General features: G+C 40.9%; 1 protein-coding gene across 1 annotated transcript in view; it reads left to right on the forward strand.

Annotated features, from left to right (window-relative positions):
* The first annotated feature begins 8,892 nt into the window (after positions 1–8,892).
* Positions 8,893–26,849, forward strand: part of LOC128425200 (netrin receptor UNC5D) — a 78,800-nt gene continuing 60,843 nt past the window's right edge. Inside the window, exons 1-4 of the mRNA XM_053411732.1 lie at positions 8,893–9,087; positions 10,912–11,054; positions 11,147–11,196; positions 13,008–13,214. Coding sequence (XP_053267707.1) covers positions 8,893–9,087; positions 10,912–11,054; positions 11,147–11,196; positions 13,008–13,214 — 595 coding nt within the window. The remainder of the gene's footprint in view (positions 9,088–10,911; positions 11,055–11,146; positions 11,197–13,007; positions 13,215–26,849) is intronic.

A 26,849-nucleotide genomic window follows, 5' to 3' on the forward strand; every position in this document is an offset into this window, starting at 1 on the left:
GGATATTAACCTTTTTTAATTGTCTTTCATTTTCCCCTGCCAAACATTTAATAAACTGACAAAACAGCACTCTTTAAAATAAACTTGGGTTTTCTTTTTCCCCATGTGGACGCACAGTAGTAATTTATTCATAAATTCATTCAATAATAAAATCCCACTTTCATTTTTGGTGTTAAAGTTCTGTGGAAGAGGCTGGGGGAGAGATGTGTGAAAAAAGTGGAGCATTTATTTTTTTCTCGGGTTTAACTTATTTATCGAGCCCCTTTTACCAAGTACTCTCGCATTAGAGTGAGCTGTCAGGTTGCCAGTGTGATTGCAGCCAAGACTGTGTATGCCACACAATGACTTTGATTATGTCACTGTCCCTTCTCTGTCAGAACAGACTAAATGGATCAAAGGCTATATCAGAAAAGAGTAAGCAAGCAATTATCTTCTTTTGTCTAAGATCACTCTCAGTCAACGGAGGACGTCTCTCTAAAGGACACCGGAGCCAAGGCAGAGGCGTGAATGCTGGTAGATGATGTAATATCAATGGTGCTGCATATGACATGTTTATGAAGGCACTCCGTGTCTGCATTCGTTTCTCAAAAGCTGACACTTGATTGGTCATGCAATAGGGACACACTCAAAACATTCACATGGTGTAGTGGTCTGGAGGCTATCAGTTATGACACACACTCCACAGAGGTGCAGATGATTAAACTAATTCAAGTGGTGAGCTGCAGGAGAACTCGTAAGAATAATCTTATCGTTGCCCTTAGGTCTATATGGTTACACTAAGATTTTTTTAGAAGTCTCCTTTGAGTGGTGATAAATGTTTCTGGGGTAAAGACCTTGCCCATGTAGAAAAGGAATCCTTAGTGTGGTGACAAATTAAAGAGCAACTACACCCTAAGCTAGAATGGCACTCAGTGGAGTGTGTTCCTCCACCAGTGTTCAACAGTCCCCCTGTGAACCCACATAAAAAATTCACTTCATCAGGATCTTTATCTGGATCTGAACCAAATTGCACACACCTCTTAATATGAGTCCCTTAAACCTGCCCTATTCTGGATCCTGGTTCTGCCAACTGATCTGGATCCCCACCGAATTGAATGGGCTCTTGGGTCATGCCCCGCCCCTCCCGAAGAAATTCCTGGAAATCGGTTGAGTCGTTTTTTAGTAATCCTGCTAACAAAGAAAGAAGCCAAAGGCAGATCTAGATTATTATTTATTTTTATCAGGGCCCATAAGGTAGCCAGAATTTACACAGTAGGGCCAATTATATTTCCAGCATCCATGTGCAATTCAGTGAGGTGCACATTTAAGTCATTGCTTGTTGACCGTTAGCTGTATACCTTTGAGCAATGCCCAACCCTAACACATCATTTAATGTGTTCATAATTATTACCAGAATGTCATATTTATTGTTAGAAATGTTAGATAGGATCTAGTTCATTAAAAGGAAATGACTACTGGCAGGTCAGGGGTTCTTCAAGGGCCAATCAAATCAGGGCCCCCCTGGCCCCTCCTTTTGATACATCCCTGAAACAAACTAACACGGACCAAAACACTGTTTTTTCACTGTACACATCAACATAAAGTGTTTTATTTATAGTCAGAACTTAAAGTTATTATCTACAGTCTACCACAGCATCACGACTGGCCGCCACAAATTGATTGAATACATGATTGCTGGTTGTAACGAGATGTAAGATATAATATTACTGGTACTTAATGTTGGGGGTATTGTGGTGAACAACCTCATGTTATTTGAACAGAGACATTTCTCTGTAATCAACGGATTTCATGCAACATATTACATAAGTGTTTGTTCTACACAACAAGCAGAGTACAAAGAGTTGTTTCCCTCACTGAGGTCAATGGTGTACAGTCTGTCTCTTGCCACTCCTCATGTCACAGCTCACGTTAGCTGCTGCCTCCTGCTTCATGCTTACTGCTTCATTACTCCCTGCATTATTTATAACTGATCCACTGTCAAAAAAAGAAGAAAAACCAGAAAATGTCGTGTTTTCTGCATTTTTGATGAACATTTGCTGTCGGCATCAACCTCGGCTCTGACAAAAATACTGAGTGTTCCATGATTGCGTCACAATCTTTCACCAGTTGAATGATTCTAATGTGAACAAGCAGTGGCAAGAAATGCTCCGTTTGCACTCGCAGTAATTTGATACAGCTCTGCTGTGACTGTAGGAACGTGAACAGAAAACAGTGAGGAGGATATTAATGAGATATAATTATAGACGTTGATGTTGTTACTGTTGTAATGAGTACACACATTCTTAGCTTCCTGTGCATCAGTATTGCAAAGGAGTACAGGGACGATGGCTTCTGTTGCTAATCAGAACTACTGGTTAGTCAGAACTACTAGCAGTAATGTAAATACACAGGATTGTTTAATTTCAGGGAAAATACCGACATTGAAGGTTAAATGGTTTTTCAGCATATTCTAAGTTGACATAGTAACAGTGAAAACAAAACAATGCACAAAGTTTCAGATTTTGTTACAGTTGCAGTGTAAATGGTTGGTAATTAGCTTATATTCTTAAAATGATAAGCTAAGCTTTCTTAAGGGATAACTTTGTTTGCCATGTGGATTGTTAAGGGCCCAAGGGACTGCATTGTATACTTTGGTGCGATGTGGACACGTGATAAGTTTAATATTATTACATTCTGAATAAAAAGGCGAACAACACTTTGTAGCAGCAGTGGCTTGGACTCATCCACGTGGTGCTGGCGATTAGGACAACAGGGCGTTCACAACAGACTGATTCCCATAGTCGGTCTCTACTTCCTGCGGCTCAATTACTGCAGGTCCCTTTTACAGTTTCACAAAGAAAGCTGCAACCAGCATCACCACTGCACACGTCTACTCTGGCTGTTTGGGCACTGCACTAGTTTATATCAAGTAAATAACTAAGTGAATAGAAACATTAAACCACATTTCGAGAACTAAAACCTTTGGGTATGTGAGCTAAGCTCCTCAATCTGTAGCAGATTTACGCTATTGTTGAATTATATCTGTTTCACCCATTTTATGCTGTGTAGAATCAGAGACAATAAATTAGTGTTTTCTGGTGCTAATTTTATTGTATCAGTGAGTTTAAGAGTTATTTCGGCTCTGGAAAGGTTTTTATTCTGACGCAATGCTGTGGAAAATATGAGGTTAAGAATAATTCTCATCATTATTTTTGCGGGAACACTCTACCTAGTAATATGTGTGAATGCAACATCTATTTTGAGTCTGATGCAAAAATAATGTAAGCGTATGTTGATGAATTATGTTACTCGCCTGAGTCATCAATCTGAAAACCTTTTATATTTCTTTTAATTCTGGAGTGAAATACATTGTAATAGTAGCAGTTATGTCTTGTTTATTGTAATAAAAGATTAAAAGAAAAGGTTCAGGAAGATATTTAGTTTTATTCAAATTGAATATTGAAGGAAAACTGTCACATAATCGGACATAACTGCGTACTTCTATTGACACTTATGCCGTCCATCACTGATGTCCAGTCACTGAAAAGCAGAGGCACAAATTGGAGTGGATTTTCTCGGATTATCCCTGCTCTCTGTTCTGATACACATGAGTCTAAAGCTTATTTGTCATATATTTAGTCCACATTCTTCTTTGACGTTCTGAATACAAAAGCATTTATTTTAAGCTTTGTTTCCCTCCTCACATTAATGTGTATGAGTCAAATCGTAAGCAGACGCAGTTGATAGAGTAGAGATCAGAGACTTTTCTGTCAGTTTGACATCCAGGTAACCCACTTTTGCTTCAGCATGTTTACTCTTTGATTACTGGGAGAGCTGAGGGAAGCACTATCTCCCTGCTGCCAAAACCAGGCTGGCAAGCTGTCACAACATTGATGAAGACACATATACCACCTGGGTGTTTGTGGGTGACACACATTCGCACGGACTGTACACACACAAACGTTGGTTTGTGCACATGTTTAAATATACATACTTCTTAAAAAAAAAGGAAAAAAAATGTTTTCGTAACAAAGATATATTCTGCAAAACAAAAATAGAAACAGAAAAAGACTATGAATCTGAGGAAGTAAGGACATAACAAAACAGCAAATCCACGCCACAGTGGCTACACCAAAGCACCAAAGTTCCTAAAATTGCTATAAATCCCTTTCAGAAATATGTCAAACTGAGCTAATTTAATATGTATTGTACATCTACACTGCACCGTCAATGTTTTTTTTTAAACATGAAGACGAGTGTTGCCTTAGAGACCAAACCCATGACAAAAAAAGTCTAGACATTCTAAGGTAACTGCTGTTGAGCCTGTGTCAGTAGTGGAGGAGGTACTCAAAAAAATTTACTAAAATGTACTGAAGTAAAAGTACCTCATTGACTTTTCTACTTGAGTAAAAGTAAGAAAGGAGTGAAAGTACTTTGTGACCTATTCTGTAATGGGTCAAATGTTACCTGCCCACTCTAATTAGATCATTAAACCAATTCTCCTCGTCATTATTGATTAGAAAAACGATGTGACCATTTAACGCAATGCTGTAAATAGAGTACAGTAGAAAGTACTGATATTTGCACAGTATCTTCTTCAGTAAAGAACAGCTGTATACGAAATATACTTCCCACCCGTGGTCTCTGTGTCAAACTCAGATCTTCTCTATGAAGTGATCCCAAAAGTGGGTTAGTGTCAATTGATATAATAATCTATGATATTGTTTGCATCCCACCAATACTCTCACTGTGCCCCTGCTCCCACATGCAGGATAAATATTGAAAGAGCGGTTTATGGCAAGTGTTTGTCCTTCCATTCCGAACCCAGGTGTCCTTAACCAAGGCTCCTAGCCCCCCACTGCCTCGGTGAGACTGCTGTGCAGCAGATAAGAGTTTGCTCATACGGAGATGCTCCCATGTGTGAGAGTCAATTTGAAACCAGCCATTACTGAAGAGAGAAAGAGAAACTAGACTTGTAAAGACATTTCTATCCTTTGTTTAGATAAAAGGTCACTGCTCAGAGAGAATGGTTCAAAAGGTTTTACCTAGTCTATCAGTTAATCATGGCTGTGTTTTGGGCTTAACATGCATTGAATGCCAAGCCCTATAAAAGCCAATGTGCTTGTTCCTTGGCGGATTGCCATTGTAATGGTGGATTTGCCAGGTAGTAAGTAAGAGAGTTTCTCCATCATAAGCCCACCTTAACATCTTAACAACTACCCAGGTAGAATAACAGCCAAATACTGTGTTTCTGTCTTCAGCTCCATTACAAGCGTGGACTCTTTTCGTATGCCACCAATTCACCTGCCACACCTCATTTCAACAGAAGGGCATTTGCTCTTTAAAAATGATGGAGCTGGATTGGAAAATGATATATGTGTCTGAAACTAACTAAATCACTTGCATCGTGCTTTGAGTCTGAGCGTCAGATAGTGTGATAGTCTGAAAAACGTGGTCGTCTGACTGTGAAATAGTCCATCAGAGCTAAAAAGTCAACACTCGCGTGTTCTTCTTTTGATTGGACAGCATCTGGTCGGTGGGTAAAGAAGACTGTCTTTGCCTCGGAGTGCTTTAGTTATGAAAGCCCGCTGTTTGTGTGTGTGTGTCCTGAGATGACAGATGAGAGGTTTGCATCAATATTTGAACAAAGCGCTCTGGCATCTCTTTCTGTTGAGGCCATGCTGTTTTTAAGAGACAGAGAGGCACAGCAGAAATACATTGCTTGTGTGACTCCCGGTGCAAATGAAGTTATTGTAATTTATTTTTGAGCTGCCGGCGTTTCTGCTGTGAGACTCACTCGAGGACAGGGAGGGAGAAACATTGGGGTGACTTTAAATAATGGTATAAAATCTGGTGTTAGCCTGGTTACCACCTTGAGTTTAATCCTTCTTCAGTTTGAGCAAGATGCGAGACCATCACGGCAACGTAGCCGCACCAGAACTAGACAGGGAAGTCAAATTTTGCGAGCAGCACCCGTGTGCTTCCAGCTGGTGTGAATAAGGCATGGTTGCTGAGCAGTTCATTTCCTGTCAGCTTGTCAGAGGGACACCTCTAGCTGTAGGCTGATGTGTTTTGATGTGGTTCAATCATGGGTAGTGTCAGAAAAACACTGAACACAATCAGGCTTTTCACGTGTTACTGCATTTCTCAACCCATTTGCTGTTGCGCCGGGAGATCAAGAAATCCCATCGTTGCCTCTCTATCTTTTCCCTGTGGTGCACCTGTCATTCAGGAATCTCTGCAGAGCGAGAGGAAGTGGGTGTGGGGGCTGTGTGCATGGCAAAGGTTGAGATCCTCCAGTGGGCCAAAGTTGGCTGAGAAGCAGGAAGTGTCTTTCTTTTCGCAGCTTTATAAGCATTTCCTAAATAAAAAATAAAAAAACATATTTTTTTGTTTTTTCTGTCGTGCACTCTGATGATCTGAACAGATGCTCCCCCTCTGCTTCTCACTATCGTCAACACCCACCTATCATCTGCTTCACCAATCTCCCACCATCCCCGTCTCCTCTGCTAGCCTCACCTGTGATCCTCAGTCTCGACCGTCCATCTGCTGCACGGATCTGCGTCAACGCTGCCTATGAAGACACCTCACACTGGGCTTAGATAATTATCCAGTGTTGACCATTGCCAAGATGTATTTATTCATGTATTTACATGTATTAGCCTGAAAGTTTGTGTCGACAAGTGGGCAAAGACGCATACCGGAAAGTGGCCCAGTTCGGAAACTAACCGTGCACCTTATTTACTGAAATGTCAACATGGTGAAGTAATTAAAAAATTGTCATGCCACTGACTCAAAAGTAATAAGCAAATAATTAATTACTAGATTAATTGAGTAATTATTGGCAAAGCAGCTGCTTCCTTCTGAAAATACAGAACATTTTCTAATGAGTTAAAGCAGATGAAAAACGTCCTTGTGCCTCTGCCCACTCCCCCCCCCCCCTTCTTAGTAAAACTGCACTGGAGATGTAGGACTTCTTCTGGTAATAATGTAAAACTGAAGCACTTCTGGAGGATGCCCTTGTTCCTCGTATGTTAGAATAATTCTGAAAACGAGATGTTACCGCGAAGTGCTTTCGGCTTCGAGCCACTGATTATCGGATAACACATTAAGGCAGCGTTGCCTTTTATCAAAGCCATATATTCTCCTGCACTCGCTCTTCTGCTTCCTTTCGTTCACGCGAACACAAACACACGCTGCCAAGTCTCCATTTTGCTTTCTGTTTGTGTTCATTTGCATTCACTGTTAGTGGGGTATTAGTTGTTTGTTGCCTCTCACCTGTTGGGGTTTGAAATCAGAGATCACTGGTGCCATTGTGAAGGTGGCCATTTATATTCGTTCTTGTTCAATGAATGCCTTTGATGAGGCGCAATTGATATGTCTGGCACAAAAGGGACACAAATGAGTAATCTTGTTTTAAGAACCAGCAAAGTGTAGATAGCGGTGGTATTGTGTTTACTGAGCTCGCAAGGTCGTTCACATCCATCATATCTCGTGTTTCTGTTAAATGTGTCAATACAAACTATCAGATTTACACAAACCTGCCAACGACCAGGTTTTAATGCGCTCTGCAGGAAGGTATCTCGTAGCCCTGTGACTGCGACAATGGGGTATAGATCTTAAACATATAACAACATAAAGGTTTAGTGCTCTGTGCCATAAATGCTGCTCTGAACATGATAAAAAAGTTGCTGTCCCAAAGGTGAAAAAATCAACTTGTGAAGCATGTCCTGCTGAAAGAGGGACCCGTATTCACCCAACACCGACTGTTTTGCACAAATTGTTGTAGGCCCTCAGATTGAACCTGTGTCCCATGTCATACAAGCGGTTTGCTTGTTGAAGAGGCATTGTAATTACTTCCAGTTGTTCAGCGGAGACAACAGGTTCAGGTTCAGAGGGCAACGGCCACTTGCACAAAGAGGGTCCTCCTGAAATCAGTTATGAATCCCGGGAATGGAACCTCTCACCATATGGGAGTCGTTCAGAGGGGAAGGGTAGGGGTCACAAGTTTAGACTTTAAATAAATAAGGAGGTAGTCCAGAGAGAATAGCCTGTATTTTCTCAAATGACCAACAGAGGATGACTTCACTGCAAGTTTAAGTCTAATGAAATGACTCTAGTTCTCAATTGATTAATAACATCACTACTGTCTTAATGAGTATTATTAATTAATTCTTCAATACAGCAAGATTTTCATTTCGTAAATATGGTCCCATTTGGTGTAAAATAGATGATAAAGGGCCATACGCAATGGAGCATGGATACAGTGTAATTGATATCAAGTGCATTCAATGCAGGAGTAGGCTGTTGGACAACATGCCAAACTCGAGGCTTTAAAACACCAGTTCTTCAACTAATAGGTTACATCATGTTGTGTTGCAACTAGGTTACAATGCGTTAGGACACAATATATAGATTCAGTACAATCAGCAGATGGACGAAAACTTTACTTTGTTCAAGTTCCATTTTCTACAAAGTTCCAGTTTAGACTCAAATAGTCTTTGTTGGTTCTTTATTATAGTGTTTGACATCAAGCTCGGCTCATTTTCAAAGACACTACCCGAGAAACTGTTGCACTCTGTTTCTTCACTTGCTGTGTATGCATGTGACACTTTGTACATCTTGTTGTCTTCTGATTCCACCAGCATTTCCATGTTTTTGTGGTATTGTGATCCAAGCAGGAGTTGTTGCATCACTGGATGAACTCCAGAATCTTGAGTCTGAGCTCTGAGGCGGGCAAGATGTTCCATGTCATCTGCAAATTTCATGACATGTGGGTCGGTGTACAAACACCTCTGGGTGCTTTTGTAAGGAACAAAATACAGCCGGCAGAGAACTCCTGCCTTTTAGGGCCCGGTGTTTCTAGGGAGGCCGTTGCTTTGACTTATCTTTGACCCTGATACTCAGCGATGCATGTGTCAAGAAGTGGACTATCTTTCGGATCAGCTGGTGTTTGAGATGGAAACCCGGCAGCAGTTTCTCTGCCAGGAAACAAGGTTGCTGTTTGCCAAATGTGGAGGAGATTTTGGCAAACATCAGCCCGGCTGCTGCCTTCAGTCTCTGCAAATCAGTGCGAGTGTGCTGGAGCAGCAGCAGTCGTCTTCCTCTGTGTGAGGTAGCCTGGGTTTTACTAAATTAGACCAGCCAGCTAGGGGCTCTTTCCCCCTCATTTCTTCTGGATTTTCACTAAAAGCTATGAATACATTGAGCTGACATAAGAGACCGCACTTACCCATTGCTTTTAAATTTGCATGTGAATAGATGGAGCGTTTGCTGCACTTGAGGAAATTTTCTCACAGCGGATGTAGTATTAGCAGAGCGCCTGTGTTTTCCAGGACAAAAGTTTGTTTTGTGTGGGAGACGGAGAGAGAAAGAGAGACCGAAAGAAAGAGAGCGGGAGTGTGATAGAGCCATCATTCAGCCCTTTGGCAGTGATATCTTGTTTTCCTCTCAGACTGGGCTCGATGTGTCTGTGCCCTTATGTGTTATTGCCAAGCTGGAGTATTGGTTGTAGATCACTGTGGAAACCATGAAGCACAAGGCATAGCAATCGCCCTGAATGACAGAGGTGAATCATTTTATACGAAAGATGTTGGTCTCATACTTGTAGCATACTATAACATGCGGATGAACCAGTTAGAGCCCTGCACAGGCCACAAGATATAGATGAGACAAGGATGTTAGACGACATCCATACGACCACGTTTTAATTTAAAAACGGTGTTTTCAAATTAAACTGATATCTGTCCACACCACCGTTTTGGTTCTACCAGTTTGAATCCATGTCCATACTAACAGGTGACCACTCACTTATACTGGGAAAATATGTGCCAGTATTGTAAATATACAAACAAATACTAACTTGTCTCTTACACATTGAATCATTGTAAACAGCTGTAGCAAAGACTAGAGGATCAGCAATGCTTGTAATTATATATCCTGGTTGCGGTCTACACTGGTGGCCAATGCTAATGCTGTTTTCTATCGAAAGGGGGTCATGTGATAGGAGCCTGACGAATCAGCGAAGGCGAAGTCATGGCCGAAAAGAACCAAGCAACGGTTGTGGGTGTCTACATCATTGTTTCCAAACATCTCCATTTCTGCCCCCGCAGACTAAACGCAGCCGTGGAGTTTTCTTAATAAGAAGTGTTTCCAAACTTCGATTATTTTAGCGGCTCTTGAACTCCAGAGTAGTGTGGATGAAGTGGCGCATCTGTAGCAGAGTTGTAAATGTAGTAGTGTGGATGTCGCCTAAGATTCTCAAAACAGAGCCTGCAGCCACATCTCACTTCAAAACAGAATAGGTTATCTCATTGCCGTGTGTGTGTACTACGAGGTGCAGCACCGGAGGGGCAAGCTATAGTGTATATGTTCAGCGATGCACTTTGTGATCTATATTCAGCAATTTCACGAGCAAAGACGATGCTAAGATAGTTAAGTGCTTGCACTACCCCCCCAGGGTCGCGTGTCCCACCACCAGCCTTAGGTTAAATCACACCAGAGCTTCCTCTCCTGTGTCTCTCCTAATCTGTCTGCTGCATTGCTTTCCAACCTGCTAAATAAAAAATGAAACGTGAAAAGACAACTACCTCTGAAATAAGGCCTGTAATCCTTCTCTAAAGCTTACTGATGTTGATATTTGCAGTTAATATGTACACTCATGTTGGAACACACGCATTAGTATAATACCTGATCTATTAAGAAATGAATAATTATGTGGGAGGCTGGCTTTTTTTGACAGCTGTGTGTTTGCGTATTCATGTTCCCTTCCATCATTGTCTGATGTGCACTTGTGTCTATGTTTTGCATCTATCCAAACACAACACAGCATGTCAATGCTCCGTGCGCAAAACAAATTGGAGCACTCTGTACAAGAAAAAACTTGCCCCGGGGCTAGTCATTTTGGAATTAAAGGCATGTCTCTTTGTTCAGCCGCGGTTCAGGAACGAGGAGGAGAATGTGGTTTTGTCGCACGGAGGGGAGAACAGTGAGCGAGCGCTGCGATTTTCACAGCCAGAGAATCACACAGAGTCTTTTATCTATTTCCCTCAATCAGGAGACATCCGGCAGGAGCGGTAGGAGGATTAGATTAGCTCAGGAGAGAGAGAGGAAGGGAGGGAGGAAGAGAAAGGGAGAGTGGCTTCTCTAATCCTGATGGGGTTTTCAGAGGTATTCCCATCACTGTGGAGAAACATGTGGTTGGATCGGGAGATGCGGGTGCGGGACAGTTTGCTTCACTAAACCCTCCACACCTGCATTAAAGAGGTTCCACCTAACTTGGGGATTAGTCAGAGTGTAATTACACTTGCGGGGCCTCAGATGTAGCGAAGCGTGCTCCGATTGGAACACACCTGAGACGGGCTAGGAGGAAGGGAGTAATGGCTGATAATGCTTCTGTGATCGCCTGTCTTTAGAGAGCGCAAACAGAGAGGACTGCTGAAGATCTGCCACCTCACTCTCAGATTTCTTTATTTTGTTCTGTTTGATTTGTATATTCCAATCCTTTATCCCGTCAACTTTTTCTTTTGATTTAATAATAAATGACTTATAACTTTACACAGTACCTATCAATTAAGGTCCCCAAGGCTGCTTTACAGAGTTAGGTAATAAGAATAAAATGGAAAGTCAAAATAATTGTCTTAACGTATTTTAAATGTTTTTGGATTCAAACACTCATGTCCACGCAGGTGCTGGGACAAATTCTCCATGACAGGAAAACGTTACTCTTTGAGTTGATATAAGAAGTCGCTCATTAACATGCATCTGCTCTAAACAAAGTTGCGCTACTCTCAGCCAACATAGGGGAAAAAACATACCCTGTTCATAAAATGTGTATTTTTCTCATTACTCACTATCTAACAACTTGTATTTGAATTAGCTTCTACTCGGAGGGTATAAATCAAAGGAAAAGGTCAAAAAATATAACAAATAGCACTCATGAGCAAAAGAAAAAGCATCCCGTGGAGCTCTGTGTGGATTGTTAGAGCGTCTCTGAGGAGGACAAGGGTGTTCAGAGACCCACAGAATCCTTTTACGTACTCCCATGAGTATAGTTATGACAGATATACATTCTCATCAGAGGAAATGATAAAACTTTGCTATCTGCTGGAGCCGAACATAACCAACCTGACACGTAGGAGCAACGTGCTCACAGAACCACAGACTGTCGGCATCGCTCTTTGTTTCTTTTACTTGTGCGAGTTACTTCTATTGATGTAGCGGCGTGATAACCAGACATAGTTTGATACTTTTATCCTTTATACACAGTGAAGTAGGGGATTAGGGAATATTGGGTGTTTTGTCAGATGGTGTTACCCTCGTGCTTCTGTTTAGTGTCCTGTGTGTTCCTGACTATCTCCTTGGGTTTTTCGCTGCCTGTGTTCTGATCAGCCATGTTTGGTTTACCTTCCATTGGTTACTTGCCTGCCTGACCTCCAGTTTATCCTCCCCTCCACCTGTAAGCCAGTTTTATTTCATTCCACTACATCTGTCCGCCTTGAGGTGTTTGTGTTTGGGTCAATTTCCCTGTGTTCCTGCCTTAAGCTGTATGAAATTACATGAATTATTAATAATTATAATGTTTTTTTTTTATAGCTCCTAAATATTTCTTTGCAGTTTAGTTAAATAAAATGTTGCCAACATTTCACCTGCATGCCCTGTAGCATTGTGTAGATCATTGAGTCCATGAAATATGAAACACTTTGTTATTGAAGTGTTCTATAAAAACTATTGTATGATAACGTTGGTGTGGAGAATGGACTGTGGGGATGAGGGGATGTTCTCTTTTTCTTATTTCTCACACTGGTCATCTCAATGATTTGTTTGAGGGAGACATCTCTGGAAGGAAGAAAAGCTACTAGTTGAGTTTGTTTGTGTGTGTGTGTAAGTTGTGAAAGCTTTGGCAAAATAGAGCTACGTTTGTTGAGTTGACGACAATGCTTCCAATAACATTTTATTTTTCCACTCGTTTCTTTTATCATTTATGTTCGCTTTAAAAAGTCATTCATTGATCTAATTTTATTTCTCAGCTGCCCGAGGTGAATCCCTGCAGCATGGCCAGGCCGGGACGCTGCCCCGCTTCCTGGAGGAGCCCGTTGACGCTTACATCGTCAAGAGCTACCCCATCAAGCTCCAGTGTCAAGCTCGGCCCGCTCTCCAAATCTTCTTCAAGTGCAACGGTGAATGGGTCCACCAGAGCCAGCACATGTCTCAGGAGCACACCGACCTGGGCACAGGTATGACACACGCTGCTATCAAATATAATTTAATTTGTGTGGCCAATATTCACAGATGTGGGTACAGTGTATAAAATCAAGAATTCTTAATTTAAATAAGACCAAGGATGGAAAAGATGTTGCTCGGCTCCGTTGTTGATGTTATCGACGTTATCAGTAACACTGGCCAATTCAAGAATTCCATGCTGTTGGTGCTTGTCACAGACATTTTCGCTGCGCCTCTACTCTACGCTTGAGTCTCCCTCTCTTCTGTTTCATCTTTATTGGATTTTTTTTTTTGACACAAATATCACGCCTATATAATACAAAGACAGTACGTCAGAGATTACGGACAAAATATATACAGTCAAATAAAACATAGTTGCTTGTATTAAAATGCATCAATCAGTCTTTCATAACAGGGCTTATTCGCTCTGTCTACAGGGTTTTATATCTATTCTATTTATTATCAAAATAAAACAGCCCTAAACTAAATGTCTCATATTGATGTATTCTTTCGTAAGTATCCGTGGCCCCTTGTAATTCATTGTCTCTGTAATGCTGCTGCTTGGCCGAAGCTGCATCTTCCATGATTACCAGCTCTATGAAGTTCTTCAGCCAGTTATTTAAATAAAAACAATTATGTTCTCTCACTTTCCAGTTCATAAGTATGATCCTTTAGAGATAGGAAAAACCAAACTGTCTGAGCTGTGCCAAGATGTATTGGAGAAGTCATGCAGTGGAGGGGTGTTGCTTCAGTCTTGTTCCGATTTTATTTGTGGAAATATTTCCAAACTCATTTAACAGCCGGAATAGTTGTGGTACTGATGATTCTGGATTTAAAAGAGTTAACAATATGGCAACTGCAAATAAATGTGTTTTAAAGTCATACCCACACAAGTGTATACAACTTATTTGTTGGTTTAATCTGATAGCATATGCTAGAGGTTCAAATGCCAAAATAAATATGATTCAAAACACAGGACGTCCTTGTCTTGCTGATCTTGTTAATTCAAAGGAGGAGGACACAGGCAAGTGGTTTGAAAGAAAGTGCTCTCTAACCCACTGCATTCAGGTCCAAGGCCATATCTGTCCAAGGTATGAAATAAAGGCCGTATGATCCTATCATATTCTTTTTCAGCACCGAGCGATTGCATGACTGCTGGATGCTGAAATGATGCAGCCCTATGTTTCGTATGAAACAGCCTTCTCATGTAGTGTGAGGCTTAAGGGCCTGTTAGAAATGCTCCTGGATCCCGCTGAGGTAAACACTTTTTCAAGACCCATTGCCAGTATTTTAGTAAATAGCTGGTAATCATTTTCTAAGCAGGCTGACAGACCTATAATTATTAATTTGCACTGAATCTTTACCTGGTTCTGGTGTTGTTGATGTAGCAGCTGTTCTCATGCTGGCAGGCATTGATTGAGAAATTATAACGTCATGGAACAACATTGTAAGAAGTGGGGCCAAAACATCCTTCAGCCATACATTTACCTTTTATGTTCAAGCAGTGCAAATGCAGTTTTATTTCTTTACTTTGTTTTCTTTTTTCAAAGTTCTTAAGTTCTCCTTTTAGAGAGTTTTCCCTTTTGTTTTTCTTCTTATTTCTAAAAGTTATGTAACTAATTATCCATCCCCTGCATTTTGATATGCTTTCCCATACCATCTGATTTAAGGATACTGGATTCTTATTTAGAGTAAAATATTCATATATTTTAGTCTTTATTGATGAGATAAATAATTCATCCGTCAAGATGGATTTCCGCCTCCATTTGGTTTTATTTACTTTAAAGATAAAATAAAGACGGGCCATGTTCTGAAATAACTATAGAATGAATAACAGAGTTACTCTCCCCCCTCTGAGAGTAGGCTGATTTTATATTGAAACAATCTAGTTTTTATTTTAACGATCAGCTGCCACCAAGATCCAAGATCACAATATGGTTCAGGATCTGATGTATATACGGAGACTATACACTACCATGATGTACAGACATACACACTCTGCAACCTCAGCTAAAGTCTGCAGCCGTCAAGCCTCTGCCCTGTCACTTTAAGTTATAAGGATAGCATTCATGTCTCCGTTAGTGAGATCTGAAGTCTTCAGAGTGAACTTCCCAAATGGGGCTTTATGACAACGCCCACGGCCACGTCCAGCCCTGTGAATAATATTTGCCTCTCGTCTTGAGCGCACACTGCGTGTCACATTTGATCTAAACTGAAATGACAACTGTTAGACCATGAAAGGCACCAACTTGTTCAATTTTAGGATTTGACTTTGAACTGCAAATGGTGTCTCTTACTGATGCAACTTGCAGAAACGCAGTTGTTGTTTTAACTTCAAAATGAAACCATTCATACCACTGTTTTTTCCCTTTTTATGTCCAAAGGCCCCTGTTTTTATTGCATCATCTCAACAATGGGGCACTAATATCGCAATAGTTCACTTGTGCTTATGCAGCAAACTGTAGCCGTAATAAAAAGTGAATTATTCTTTAAATCTTCCCTATAATATATTTATAATTTAATTCACGCAGTTGATTCTCAAAGATACACTGTAAAAATTGGGAGGAAAGTTAGACAATGAAGGTGCTCGTCTGATTATTTTAAAATTAGAGGTTTTTTATTGTCTTATATAGATTGAATTATGGGCAATGAGACTTGGTTGTGCATCATGGAAGACTTTTCACTTTTCATCAAAACTTATCTGGTTCATGCAGAAGAAAAAAGGCAATTGACTCCTTTCCAACTGATAGAAGATGTGTCTGCCTTTATGTTTTTCCCCCAGTGAGTCGGAAAGCTCGCTTTAAGTGTTGACTCTTGTACAATATCAAGAAAAAAGTTGCTGTTGTATCTTGTTCCCGAGATGTAAAAAACAGTACACAAACACACAAAGGGCTATTTAAAGTGCAATGTGCAGCAGAACAACGCACCAGAAAAAGGTGCATTGTAAGTGTCTGTCAAAATAAAGACGAGGAAGAAAAAGGCTCTTTCATAAGGGTGTCCTGTTTCCATCACTGCTAATCAGAACCAAAAAGCCAGAATCTACAGGTATGTCGTCGAGACCCAGGTATTTAACCTCTGTGACTGTGGGGTTGTTGTCAAGGCCATGAATGTCACTTTGCTCTTTAGTGCTCCTGGTTTTTCTTGTCATTACAGCAACCGAGGGCACTTATCCAACAAGTCAGTCAGAACAGAGTACGATTCTTGGATGAGAGGTGACACGTCAAGTTGCCCTCGATCTGACCCTTCTTCAGTAAACCATGACCTGGATTACCGAGAATCTTTGAATCAGTGTTGGCAGACAAAAAAGTATTTGCTACACAAATATTCAGGCACTTGATAATAATAGTACATAAAAATGTTTGTCTACTTTTGCTGCTATTGGTGTGACTGCTTTGATGTGTCAGCATCACCCTGTCAGCATCACCCTCGTCTCAGTTAGCGGTGGACCTCAGGGAATTTCTGCTGCCTCTAGTCTGGATTCCTAGCCCTGCTTATCACCGTCCATATCTGTCTCTACTGGGACAGACGAGACGAAGATAAGGCACAGAAGTCAAAGGACTGAGGCAGAGAGAGGAAAAGCTGGAAAGGAGAAAGTCTTAAAATTCACATTAGCTGGTATCTCAGATAGTAGAAAGCTCTGTCTGGAACTGAACTGAGTCAGCATGTCTCCTCTTAACTTTCATATTTGGAAGATGTTAAAATACACTGTGTACAATCTCTATTGTAACCTTCATTGTATTTAAAATGTTGGAGCATCAAAGATATAGAAATTTAGAAAGAACTTCGTTTAAAAACTGAAAACACACCATAGCAAGGGCACATTAGTGTTTCTTATTAGTTTTCAGTAAGTTTTATGTTTTTCTATTCTGAGAGCTGTTTCCTCTCTGTCACCACACCAGGTGTTATAGCACCAGTTGTCAAAGGTGAGGTAACAGGGATGTGACAAGACTTAAATTTAATCAAGGCGGATACAAATTTGTCACGAGACGAATCATGAATTAATCTTCCTGCAAATAATATAAATCATTTTTACTTTTCTAGTACTGCATACATTGTTGCTTTGTATTAGCAATATGTCATGTAACCATTGTAATAATCTTTTTTTGACCTTAGTAGAGTAGTTTTAGTTGATTTAAGCAGCTATAATCAATATATTTTTAATAACAAAGAGTCACATGTGAAAAGAGTTGTGCATAATCATAAACCCACAGAAAATGATCACCTGATCCTGAATTTCCTTTCAGCTGTTTGGATGTGAACCGCATCTCTCAGTTAATTGTTTTACTTGTGCAGCCCACAGCTTTACTCTGCTTGAGTCACTGTGTGGTTTTCTAAAGTCGGCAGCTGTTTTCAGCAGAAAAGTTCTCGAATGTCACTGTATTCTGCTGCGTCGCACTGAACAGCAGACAATAAACATCAGTTACTGCAGGTTTCATCTTAATTATATCTTCACTGTAATGCAGTTAGAATGAGCACAGTACTTTTTATTACCCTAGCCCAGTATTCTATTGTGTTTTCTTGTGTCTCATGGTGGTGTCAGGTCTGCAATGTCTTTTAGATTTACACTTGTTTAGATCTAAGGGCATGTTAGGAATCTGTTAGCTGTTATATGTTGCACACTGCAGTGGATTTTCATTTAACAAACCTAAGGCAATGTCTCAAAAGTGATTACAGATGCTTAGACTAAAGTGAGTATTTCAATCTTTAACTCCACCAAGAAGCTTATGTTTTCATCTGCCTTTGCTTGTGTCTTAGTCTGTAGTTATAAGAAGGGCTGCGCGTTCTGGAAAAAAATATTTTTCACATCAGTAGATATCGCTACAAATCGCGATAAACTGGATCGTTCCGGTCACTTTAACTCTGATTTCCTGACTGTGAGCGTCACTTTACGTCTCGTGTTGTGTAGCAGGTTTAAACATGTTTAATAAACAATCAAACAAACACAAAGTAAACATAATTACTGTACGTGTCCTAATAACTTGTGATCAGTGATGGATTTTATTGTTAAAGTGTAACGCCAGCGCAGGTCAGAGGGCGAGTGAGCAGGAAGCAGACTCTGACAGAGACACAGGGCGAGCAGGTTATAATTATTTAGCAATGGAAATCTGCTAAAACAATGAATGTAGCTGAAAACATGAATGGATTATGTTCTGTCACTGCATCGATGCTGAGTCGTCCACCTCTGTGCAGGAGTCCAAACATTAGCACGTGTGTTGGTGCTGTTCCTACATATCATTGGCTGTTCCTGTTGTTTGTCAGAACATGGATGGAATGAGTTCTATCGACAGTCTATCAACCATGTCTTAAATTCCTATTGAGGAAAAGTTATAACGCAAGAATTATTGCTATCGTTTTATCGCAGAGCCCTAGTTAGAAGGATATAACTTGGTGGAACAATCTGGTAGGTTTCAGGGAAGAAACCATTTAACTTCGGTGTTGATTTGGATCAGGGGACAAATTTCTATTCACTTGCTTCAACACTGTGAGATATGAGGCTCTGTTTTTAACATTTTCCTTGATTTCTCAAAGTAATATGTGGATCTTGATGAAAAATTCTGGCATGTTTTAAACGAGTGATCCTTATGAGTGAATCTAAATAAAAATCTGGATCTGGTGATTTTAAATGTGGCTTCATTAGGGAACTGTCTACTCTACTGAGTGTCATTGTAGTTCCCTTTGAGTTAGTTACCTTCACAGCCCTGTATTCAAAACTTCTCTTTAGTGTTTAAATAGTCATTAGTTCAAGAGGATATTTTGTCTCTAACTCTTTAAATCCATCTTATGATCAGACACAAGAGGGAGCAACCTGGAAATTAATGGAGCAGCCTGGAGGAGAAACTAAGACGATAAAATATCTAAAGCTGTTAGTGGGTGATGCCACCAAATGAAAAATAAGTGGAGAACAAAATGTCCCTGAATGAAAGCCACTATCAGTTAATTCTTAAGAACACTAGACCTGGCCATCTCTCACAGCCCACACTTGGATGAGACTGCACACTCCAACAGCCTCCCTCTTAAAGCGTGGTAATTGAATACAAATGTGTAAACCATCATTGCTCATCACATTGTTTTCACACGGTGGGGACGTCCTTTTAAAACGTGGCACGATTCTCAGACTGATTTCAATCGAACATAAAATGGGCATGTTGTCAGCTTTTGCTTTCAGATGTTACTCCCTTATGTATTTATTTGTTTTGTTCAGGTAAATTGTAATAGCTTTTGAAAGTAAAATGGGAAAAATAATAGTTGGGAGGCATTGTCAAACAAGAGTAATTCAAAACTCACATTTTAGTGAAATTATGCTAAAATGTTCGTAATGTGCTTTTTTTTCCTCCATTATTTGATGCATATTCCCAAAGAGAATGCTAAAATCCCACTCAGTGTTGCTTTGGTTTCAAAAACAGGAAAAAAAAGATGGCAGCTACCTTAACATGGAGTCACGCAGTTCAGCGCCATTCATCACATTCAAGAGACACTGGTTTGTTTGCACAGCTACTGAATTATTTATTTTCAGTGTTCACACATGCAGTTGTCAGAATGTCAGCCTCCTGTCTACATTCAACATTTATAAACTCTGCGGGGAGGCTATGTTTTCTTTTTGTTTGTTTGTCTGTTAGTTAGCAGGATTATATTAATACTGCTGGACATATTATCTTGAAACATGGTAGGTGGGTGGTAGTGTCAGTCACTCTGTTCCAAATGTAAGACTTATGGGATGTGTGGCTTTTAAATTAGCTACTCAGAGGAATAAACTAAAAGATTTTGATAACTCCCTGACTTTCCGTCGAGGGTTCATCAGATATTACACTTGTACAGGGGAGTATCTCCTCATCTGTTGGAGGAACTGGATCAAAAGTCGTGGCCATAGTTCAAAGATTCACTTTGGAGATCCACTAAACCTCACTTCAGCATGGGTGAGCTGGACCGAATGTCTCCCTAATATGGGATGTATTCCCACAGATTCCACATGACCTTCCCTTTAAATGATTCTTGGCACACTTGCTCACTCTGCTTTTTTTCCCCCCCTTGACTCTCTTTTACCACTTGCACCCGACCAAAAATGTCCAAGCTCGAATGCACCTACTTGTGTTGTAATACTGGGTTTTCTGGGTGAGAGCAAACCCTAGATGGATGCCCTGCATGTTAATGTGCTGCTGGGTTAAGGTTTGGAGTGTTTCCAAACGAACAGTATTTGTGACTCCATTTACACCTTGCTTTGAAATGTATCACATCCAGATTTACACCTGGTATGAATTTGGTTCCAGGGTCCATGTTGAGATCCAATAAAGATCTGATTGCTCTCTTCAGCTCATGTCACGTCCTCCTCTTCTTTGTTTCCAAACCACAAAAAAGAGGCAGAACAGGAGAACATGGTAGCGTACATGGAGCTGTTATTGTTTGGATTATTTTCTTTTTGATTTAATCCTCACTACAACTCCAAATGTCTTTAATAACATTGATGATTGAAAACTGAGGAGTAGGGTTGAATTTCAGGAGATAAAGAAGAATACAATACTGTTAGCTGTAATCCCTATTTGAATGAGTATTTTTATTTATTTTGTAAATTTGCTCAATCTGCAGCTTGACCGTCGTACCTCGGCCCACCTGCGTATGAAAACGTGTGTTTGCAGAACCTGGTGGCCGTATCGCTGATGCACATGTGTTGTCCACGCAGGGACCATATGCCTACTGCGGCACTGCTGCTGCTGCTGCCAGCCCTGTGTGTTTCCCCCTGTTCCGAGAAAGAGAGAAACACACACACACACACACACACACACACACACACACACACACACACACACACAAACAGAGGAAATGAGAGCGTGCACCAGACAAAACTGCCCTTCAGTTTCTGTTTTCATCTCTCTGTCATTTTCTACAGATAGACATTACAGGCTATTCCTGTGAGATGTGGACAGTCACTGGTATGATGTCAAAATGATGATTCTCAACCGAGAAGCATTGCATTTGATGCACATGAGACGTGCTCCTATATGAATGGTGGTAAAAGGCTACATTTTTATAAAAAATCTCATTATAAACTTGAATATATTTAAATATTTAAAATAATAAGAAATGTAGAGGGTTTATAGAACCAGGGGAGTATTGCCTCATATTTTTACTGGCTAATGGCTGCTTGCTGCTCGGTCACAGCCATGCATGATTACGTTCATGTGGAGTGACAAGGCCATGCATTTACACTTAGTGGTCGATGTGGTCACGATGTCTCGCTGACCACCTCCAGGTGGTTTGGCCGATCGAATCACTATCCATCCCCAATGCATCTTGGGTGCACTTACACCTGTACTTTCATGTGGTCGAGCACTACCCGACTGCAATCCGATCTCTGAAAGTGCATTTTAGCGCAAAGTTTAAAATAGGGTGTCTGTTACTGTGCAGGCAGAGGTTGGCCGACATGCTGCACGTTAGCAAAATGAACATCTCGCCTCATGTGAGACACTTCTGGCTATGCAGCTTCATCTGTAGGAGGCAGCTGAACGGCTGTATCTCAGTACAAGCTATTATAGTCAGACTCAGGTGGTGGAATGGCCCCTGGGTCCGGCGGCGAGCAGGGGGCTGGAGCTGTTAAAGCAGTAAGCTTTGAATTAAATGCACACAGACTCTACAACACATGCCCTAACATTGTTTGACCATGGGGTTAGAGGCAGAGGACAGAAACTCTCCATCCAGAGGCAGCTAACTCAGCCAGGGAGATCAATTTGTGTTGTTTTTCCCAGCTTCAGTCGGAAAAAATGTAGCAATGGAAAGTATAAATTATCCATTACAACCATAGCTTCAGCTGCTGTTGCATTGAGCATAAGAAAAATATATAGTCTACTCGAGGTGGATGAATCGTATTGCGTATCTCTATCGGAGATGTGTAACGTGGTAAAAACCATGTAATGGCTGAATATTTCATACCTACAACTTGTTCTCTGTGAGCTAATCCTGACAGCTCAACTTTCCGTGACAATGAGCGAGTGTGAGCTGCATTTATCTTTCGACTTCTTACAATTTAACATTGGCGAAAATGAGAGCACTCTCCAGAAATGTCAAATACACTTGGTTGCAGGCAGAGCTACATGTATTTTGAGCAGGAGGCCACTGTGCATGTAATTTATCTTGACGGTGGTTTATGTATTTCCTGCTACAGTTAAGCTACTGTGTTCTCAGTGTGGTGTTTACTAGTTTAAATATAATCTTTTTTACAGTTGTGTGTGTATTTGCTTATTCAAGAGTTCAAGAGGACAAAGAGTAAACAGAACCATTTCTTTTCAGAAGATTTGAACCAGACACTGTTGACATGTGTCACTGCAGGATATGGTGTTTGTGATGGAGTCTCTAATGAATGCCCATTTATACTTATCATGAATATTTACACTGTTGTGCTATCCAAACCATTAACTCAGCAATCGTGTGCCGTCAACCTGAAACACTTTGCCTCTGTCAATAAAGGATTGTTTCGTGAGATAAAAGAGGACACCAAATGTTTGAAATCAAAACCGTTTCTCTCACTTTGTTTGAGATTTGCTTGAGGCTTCTACTTTTGTCGTTTATTAGGTTATTTTCTACGACTATTTTCAAGCGGGTTGTAAGACGTGTGAGGACTGACTGCATTAATGAGAAATTACAGCTTCTGTTAAGAGCAGAAGGGTGATGTGTAGTGAGTGCCATATCCAGTGAAGACAGTAGCTGTGTCCAAATTCAGGGCTGACTGGAGGAGGACGTGGTCTTAACGACACACAAGGGAAGTGGCCTTTGTGGAACGTCAAACCCAAAGTTCAGGTCCTCTGTGTGTTTTGTAACCTTTGGCCTATAGTCTCATTCTAAAGCCTGAAACATGCTTCTGCGACTGCGTCTGCGTCTTTTCACGCCGCTGTGGCGCAAGACTCGTTGTCATTCATGCTTCCCCAACCGTTGCGCGTCTTACAAAGCAATTCCGCGCCAGAACACTAGGCGGAGTAATGCTTTTTGTCGAAGACGACCTGAGAGACGCCTTCTTTGTGGGTGTGGCAATCGTTGTTGACTGTTTATTTACCTTCTACCAGTCTTGTTCTCCATTACAAACACACGGTGAACCATGGCAGAGAGTGTATTCACGATTCCAACCGAACAACAATTGATTGAGATGGAGCTGCTGGACATTGAAGAGCAACTTCTTATAATTAGTCGTTAGCCGAGATCTCCTTCCACGAATTGGAAGCCATCTCAATGTCCTTGTACTCGGACATCGACGGGTTGTAAAGGTGCTCATATTTTCGGACCTCTTCCGACAGGAGTTCTTCCCGGTTGTCCATTCTTCTTTTTAAAATCTTCCGTTGTTTCTGCCTGTATTATGGGGCATGAAACCGGAAATGCAGCTCCAGAAGGGATGTAGAGCAGACCAATCACAGCCTTGCGGGCTGAGTGAGCTTGCGGAGCTTTGCCGTAAATTTTAAAAAAGTGGGGCGACGCCCGTCAGCACGTAAGAAGGGATACATAAGCACGTAAGGGACCCGGAAGGGCTCTTGCGCTTACGGGCCCGTGAAAACGCAGAAGCATGTTTCAGGCTTTAGTGAGTGTGTAGAGTTCCAGTATTCTATGCTTAAGGTTTTTAAATGAAAAATGTGAGGGGTTTTCAGCTGCAACATGCAACTTCACCACTAGATGCCACTAAATTTGACAGACTGAACCTTTAAATGCAAAGATTATCGATATTTTCATTAAAAAAAGGAGACTGACAAGAAGCCCACTTAAGTGTGGGGCAAAAGTAATAACCATCTGATGGAATAATCAAGATTAAGAAACACTGAGGTAAGAACAAAGCCACACAATGAGACGCTGAGCTGCAGTGATTAACATTCAGTGTCTCATTACTGTTCTCATACCTTTTTGAACATAGCTCACTAAGAAGAGAGGAGAGAGTTTCTCAAAGTAGGAAAATAATGTTAGGATGATGCAGAGTTTGTTGACGTGAATATAATAAGGCACAGCAAATTTGCATCTAAAGCCAAAGGGAGTAGCTTTTAAGACAAATTGTGGGGCTCCTGAAATTGCAGAGCTGGAGTTAATGTCATGTTGTGATATGTTGATATCGCCCACTGATATTTTTCAGTGATCTACTGCACATAACCTGTGCCCACCACTCTACTCTTTAATAAGAATTGTGCAGTCCCTACAGAAAAACATTATATAGTAATAGATTGTTCAAGACATGTTTGTGATATGATTGGATCAATGAAAAATTACATTTGCAATTTTGCTCTAACTCATCAGATCACAGCGAAAATCAAACATTTGAAGAATTAAAAATAAGGATGCCACTTTAGTCAGACAAAAAAGGAGGCCATGACATATGGGAATATTCCCTGCTGTTAATCCGCTGCTTATGGATGAGAGAAATGAAAGGAAGAGAGACAGAGAGGGAGAGCAAAAATGAGTGGTAACTTTAATTGTCTGTGTTTTTCACACTGAACAGTTGTCTGGTGATTCCACAGCATTTCACATAAATTGGCAGAGAGGCAAACATCTAACTGACTAGTCTGCTGTGAGCATTCGTCAGTCTGTTATTCTGCAGCACACAGCTTCTGTTTACACTGGATTTAATCAATGTAAACACAGTGAATCACTGTGTGCCATGGCTCTGCCCAGTACACTACTTTTAATATTGGAGGCTGGAGATTTATCACATCTATCCCAATGCATTCAAATGGTTATATGTGTTTGAATAAGGTATCTAAAGTATAAGGATTTTATATTTTCAGTATTAGATACATGAAATTATTGTTATGTTATTTATTAATCCTTGAAACATTGCGCATTTCCTCCAAAGGATTTAGTATGCACTCAATAAGTCTCCTTTATGCTGCCTTCACATATGAATAAAGAGATGTGTCCATTTCAAACGATGTAACATCATTTCGGACATTCTTCCGAATGCCCCCTAAATTTTGCATAGTTGTTAAGCAATGCATCCACATTAGAGGGTAGCGTAGAGTTGTCAGTGGTGGATGTGATCCTTTAAAAAAGAGGCAAAAGCAGCTGATTGTTCCTGTGCCCGGGGAGTAAAGTCTTATAGATTACTGCAGCTTCTTAGCAACTCCCCAAAAGCTTCTGCCATCGTTGAAATTTCTTCCTCGTGTCCTACACCCGGGCCACAGTGGCTGTGTGTGTGACGCGGAACGTCTCGCTTTTCATTGTGGTGCCCGTCAGGTAAGAGTGGCCACACTGCCTGCATGAGCAGCGCAGGTCAGGCCAGGCTCAGCAACGTGAACCATGCTTCTCTTTTAGAGAGCCGGGGTCTCTCCTGAAAATCATCTTTCACATGTGTTGACTGAATCCATTCATTGGATTTAACTAGGTTTTCATTTTATTTTATTTGTTATTATTGCTTGAACCAAGTAAACATGGCTTCATGCAGTACAGTCCTGTTATTTAATTGAGTGCATAGGCCACTTTTCTTCGAGGAAATAGAGTAATCATATCAGAGCAGTTCCGCTGCAGGCTCTCAGCTGAACTGCTCCATATGTGAACAACAGACGTTTGGGAGACGAAGCAGATCGGTGGCGCAACACTGGCTGCGTGTGCAGCCATTATGATAATCTTGCTTGAACTCTTGAATGAAGTATGAATGAGAATTTACAGAATCACAATCCTACCAGTTGAGTGAGGCTGCACCAAAACTAACCGTGAATCACTTTTCTCCAAAAAAATAACACTTTGGATATTTTCATACCAACAACACATCAAAGTGTTGCCTTTGTGCTGCAATAAAAATCTGACTGTTGGTTCTCCAGCAAAACAAATATGTTGATTATATTAATATGGAAGACAACAAAGGCATCGTACAGGGGGGCTCAGGGCTGGAGCGTCTCATCCATTAGTCAGAAGGTTGGTGTTTTGATCCCTCCTCCTTTAGTCCACATGTCTGTCCTCTGGCAAGAGGCTGAACCCGGAATTGCCCCGGATGGCTGCGTGGGCAGTGAGAGAGTGGGATGTTTTATAGAACGTCCCTATAAATGGAAGCACTGTATGTGTGTGTGAAAGTGAGAATGTGACTTGTAGTGTGAAAGTGCTTTGAGTGGCCGTTAAGTCAGAAAATAACTAAATTCAGTCCATTTAATATCTACTTTCCCATAACTTACTTATGCTTGATTTACAGCTGCGCAGAGTCAAGACACATTATTGAAATGAACAACTACCGTGGCCTCTGACAACAGAGAACACAAACATTTGAACCACTTGTCTGTGAGTCCAAACGACTGTTTCTTAATCTGCTGAGTGCAGACATCAGGTTGGTGGCAGGTTTAGAAATCGTGCAACATGGGCAGTCACCCAGAATAAGGGTATGATGACCTCAGGTCTTTTCAATGAGAGCCTGAGGGGAATCTGTTGCATCTCAGCGACAGTAACCTACTAAGTAAAAAAATTTGAATTAGTCCGTCTTTGATCAGTGTAATTATATGAACAATAATTGATGACTTTACAGAAGGAAGTCAAGAAAGGTCAGGAATTGCATGGTTTAGTCTCTGTCTGTGTTATGTCCACAACTTCAGATGTTTACTTGACTCAACCCAGTTACCCCAACATGCAGGGAGGGTGCCACACCAGTGTTACGAGGTTAAGTTAAACTGTAGGAGTGTGGAGGCCTGACCGAAAAGAACAATAAA

The sequence above is a fragment of the Pleuronectes platessa genome, chromosome 19 (genome assembly GCF_947347685.1).
Source record: "Pleuronectes platessa chromosome 19, fPlePla1.1, whole genome shotgun sequence".
NCBI classification, from domain to species: domain Eukaryota; kingdom Metazoa; phylum Chordata; class Actinopteri; order Pleuronectiformes; family Pleuronectidae; genus Pleuronectes; species Pleuronectes platessa.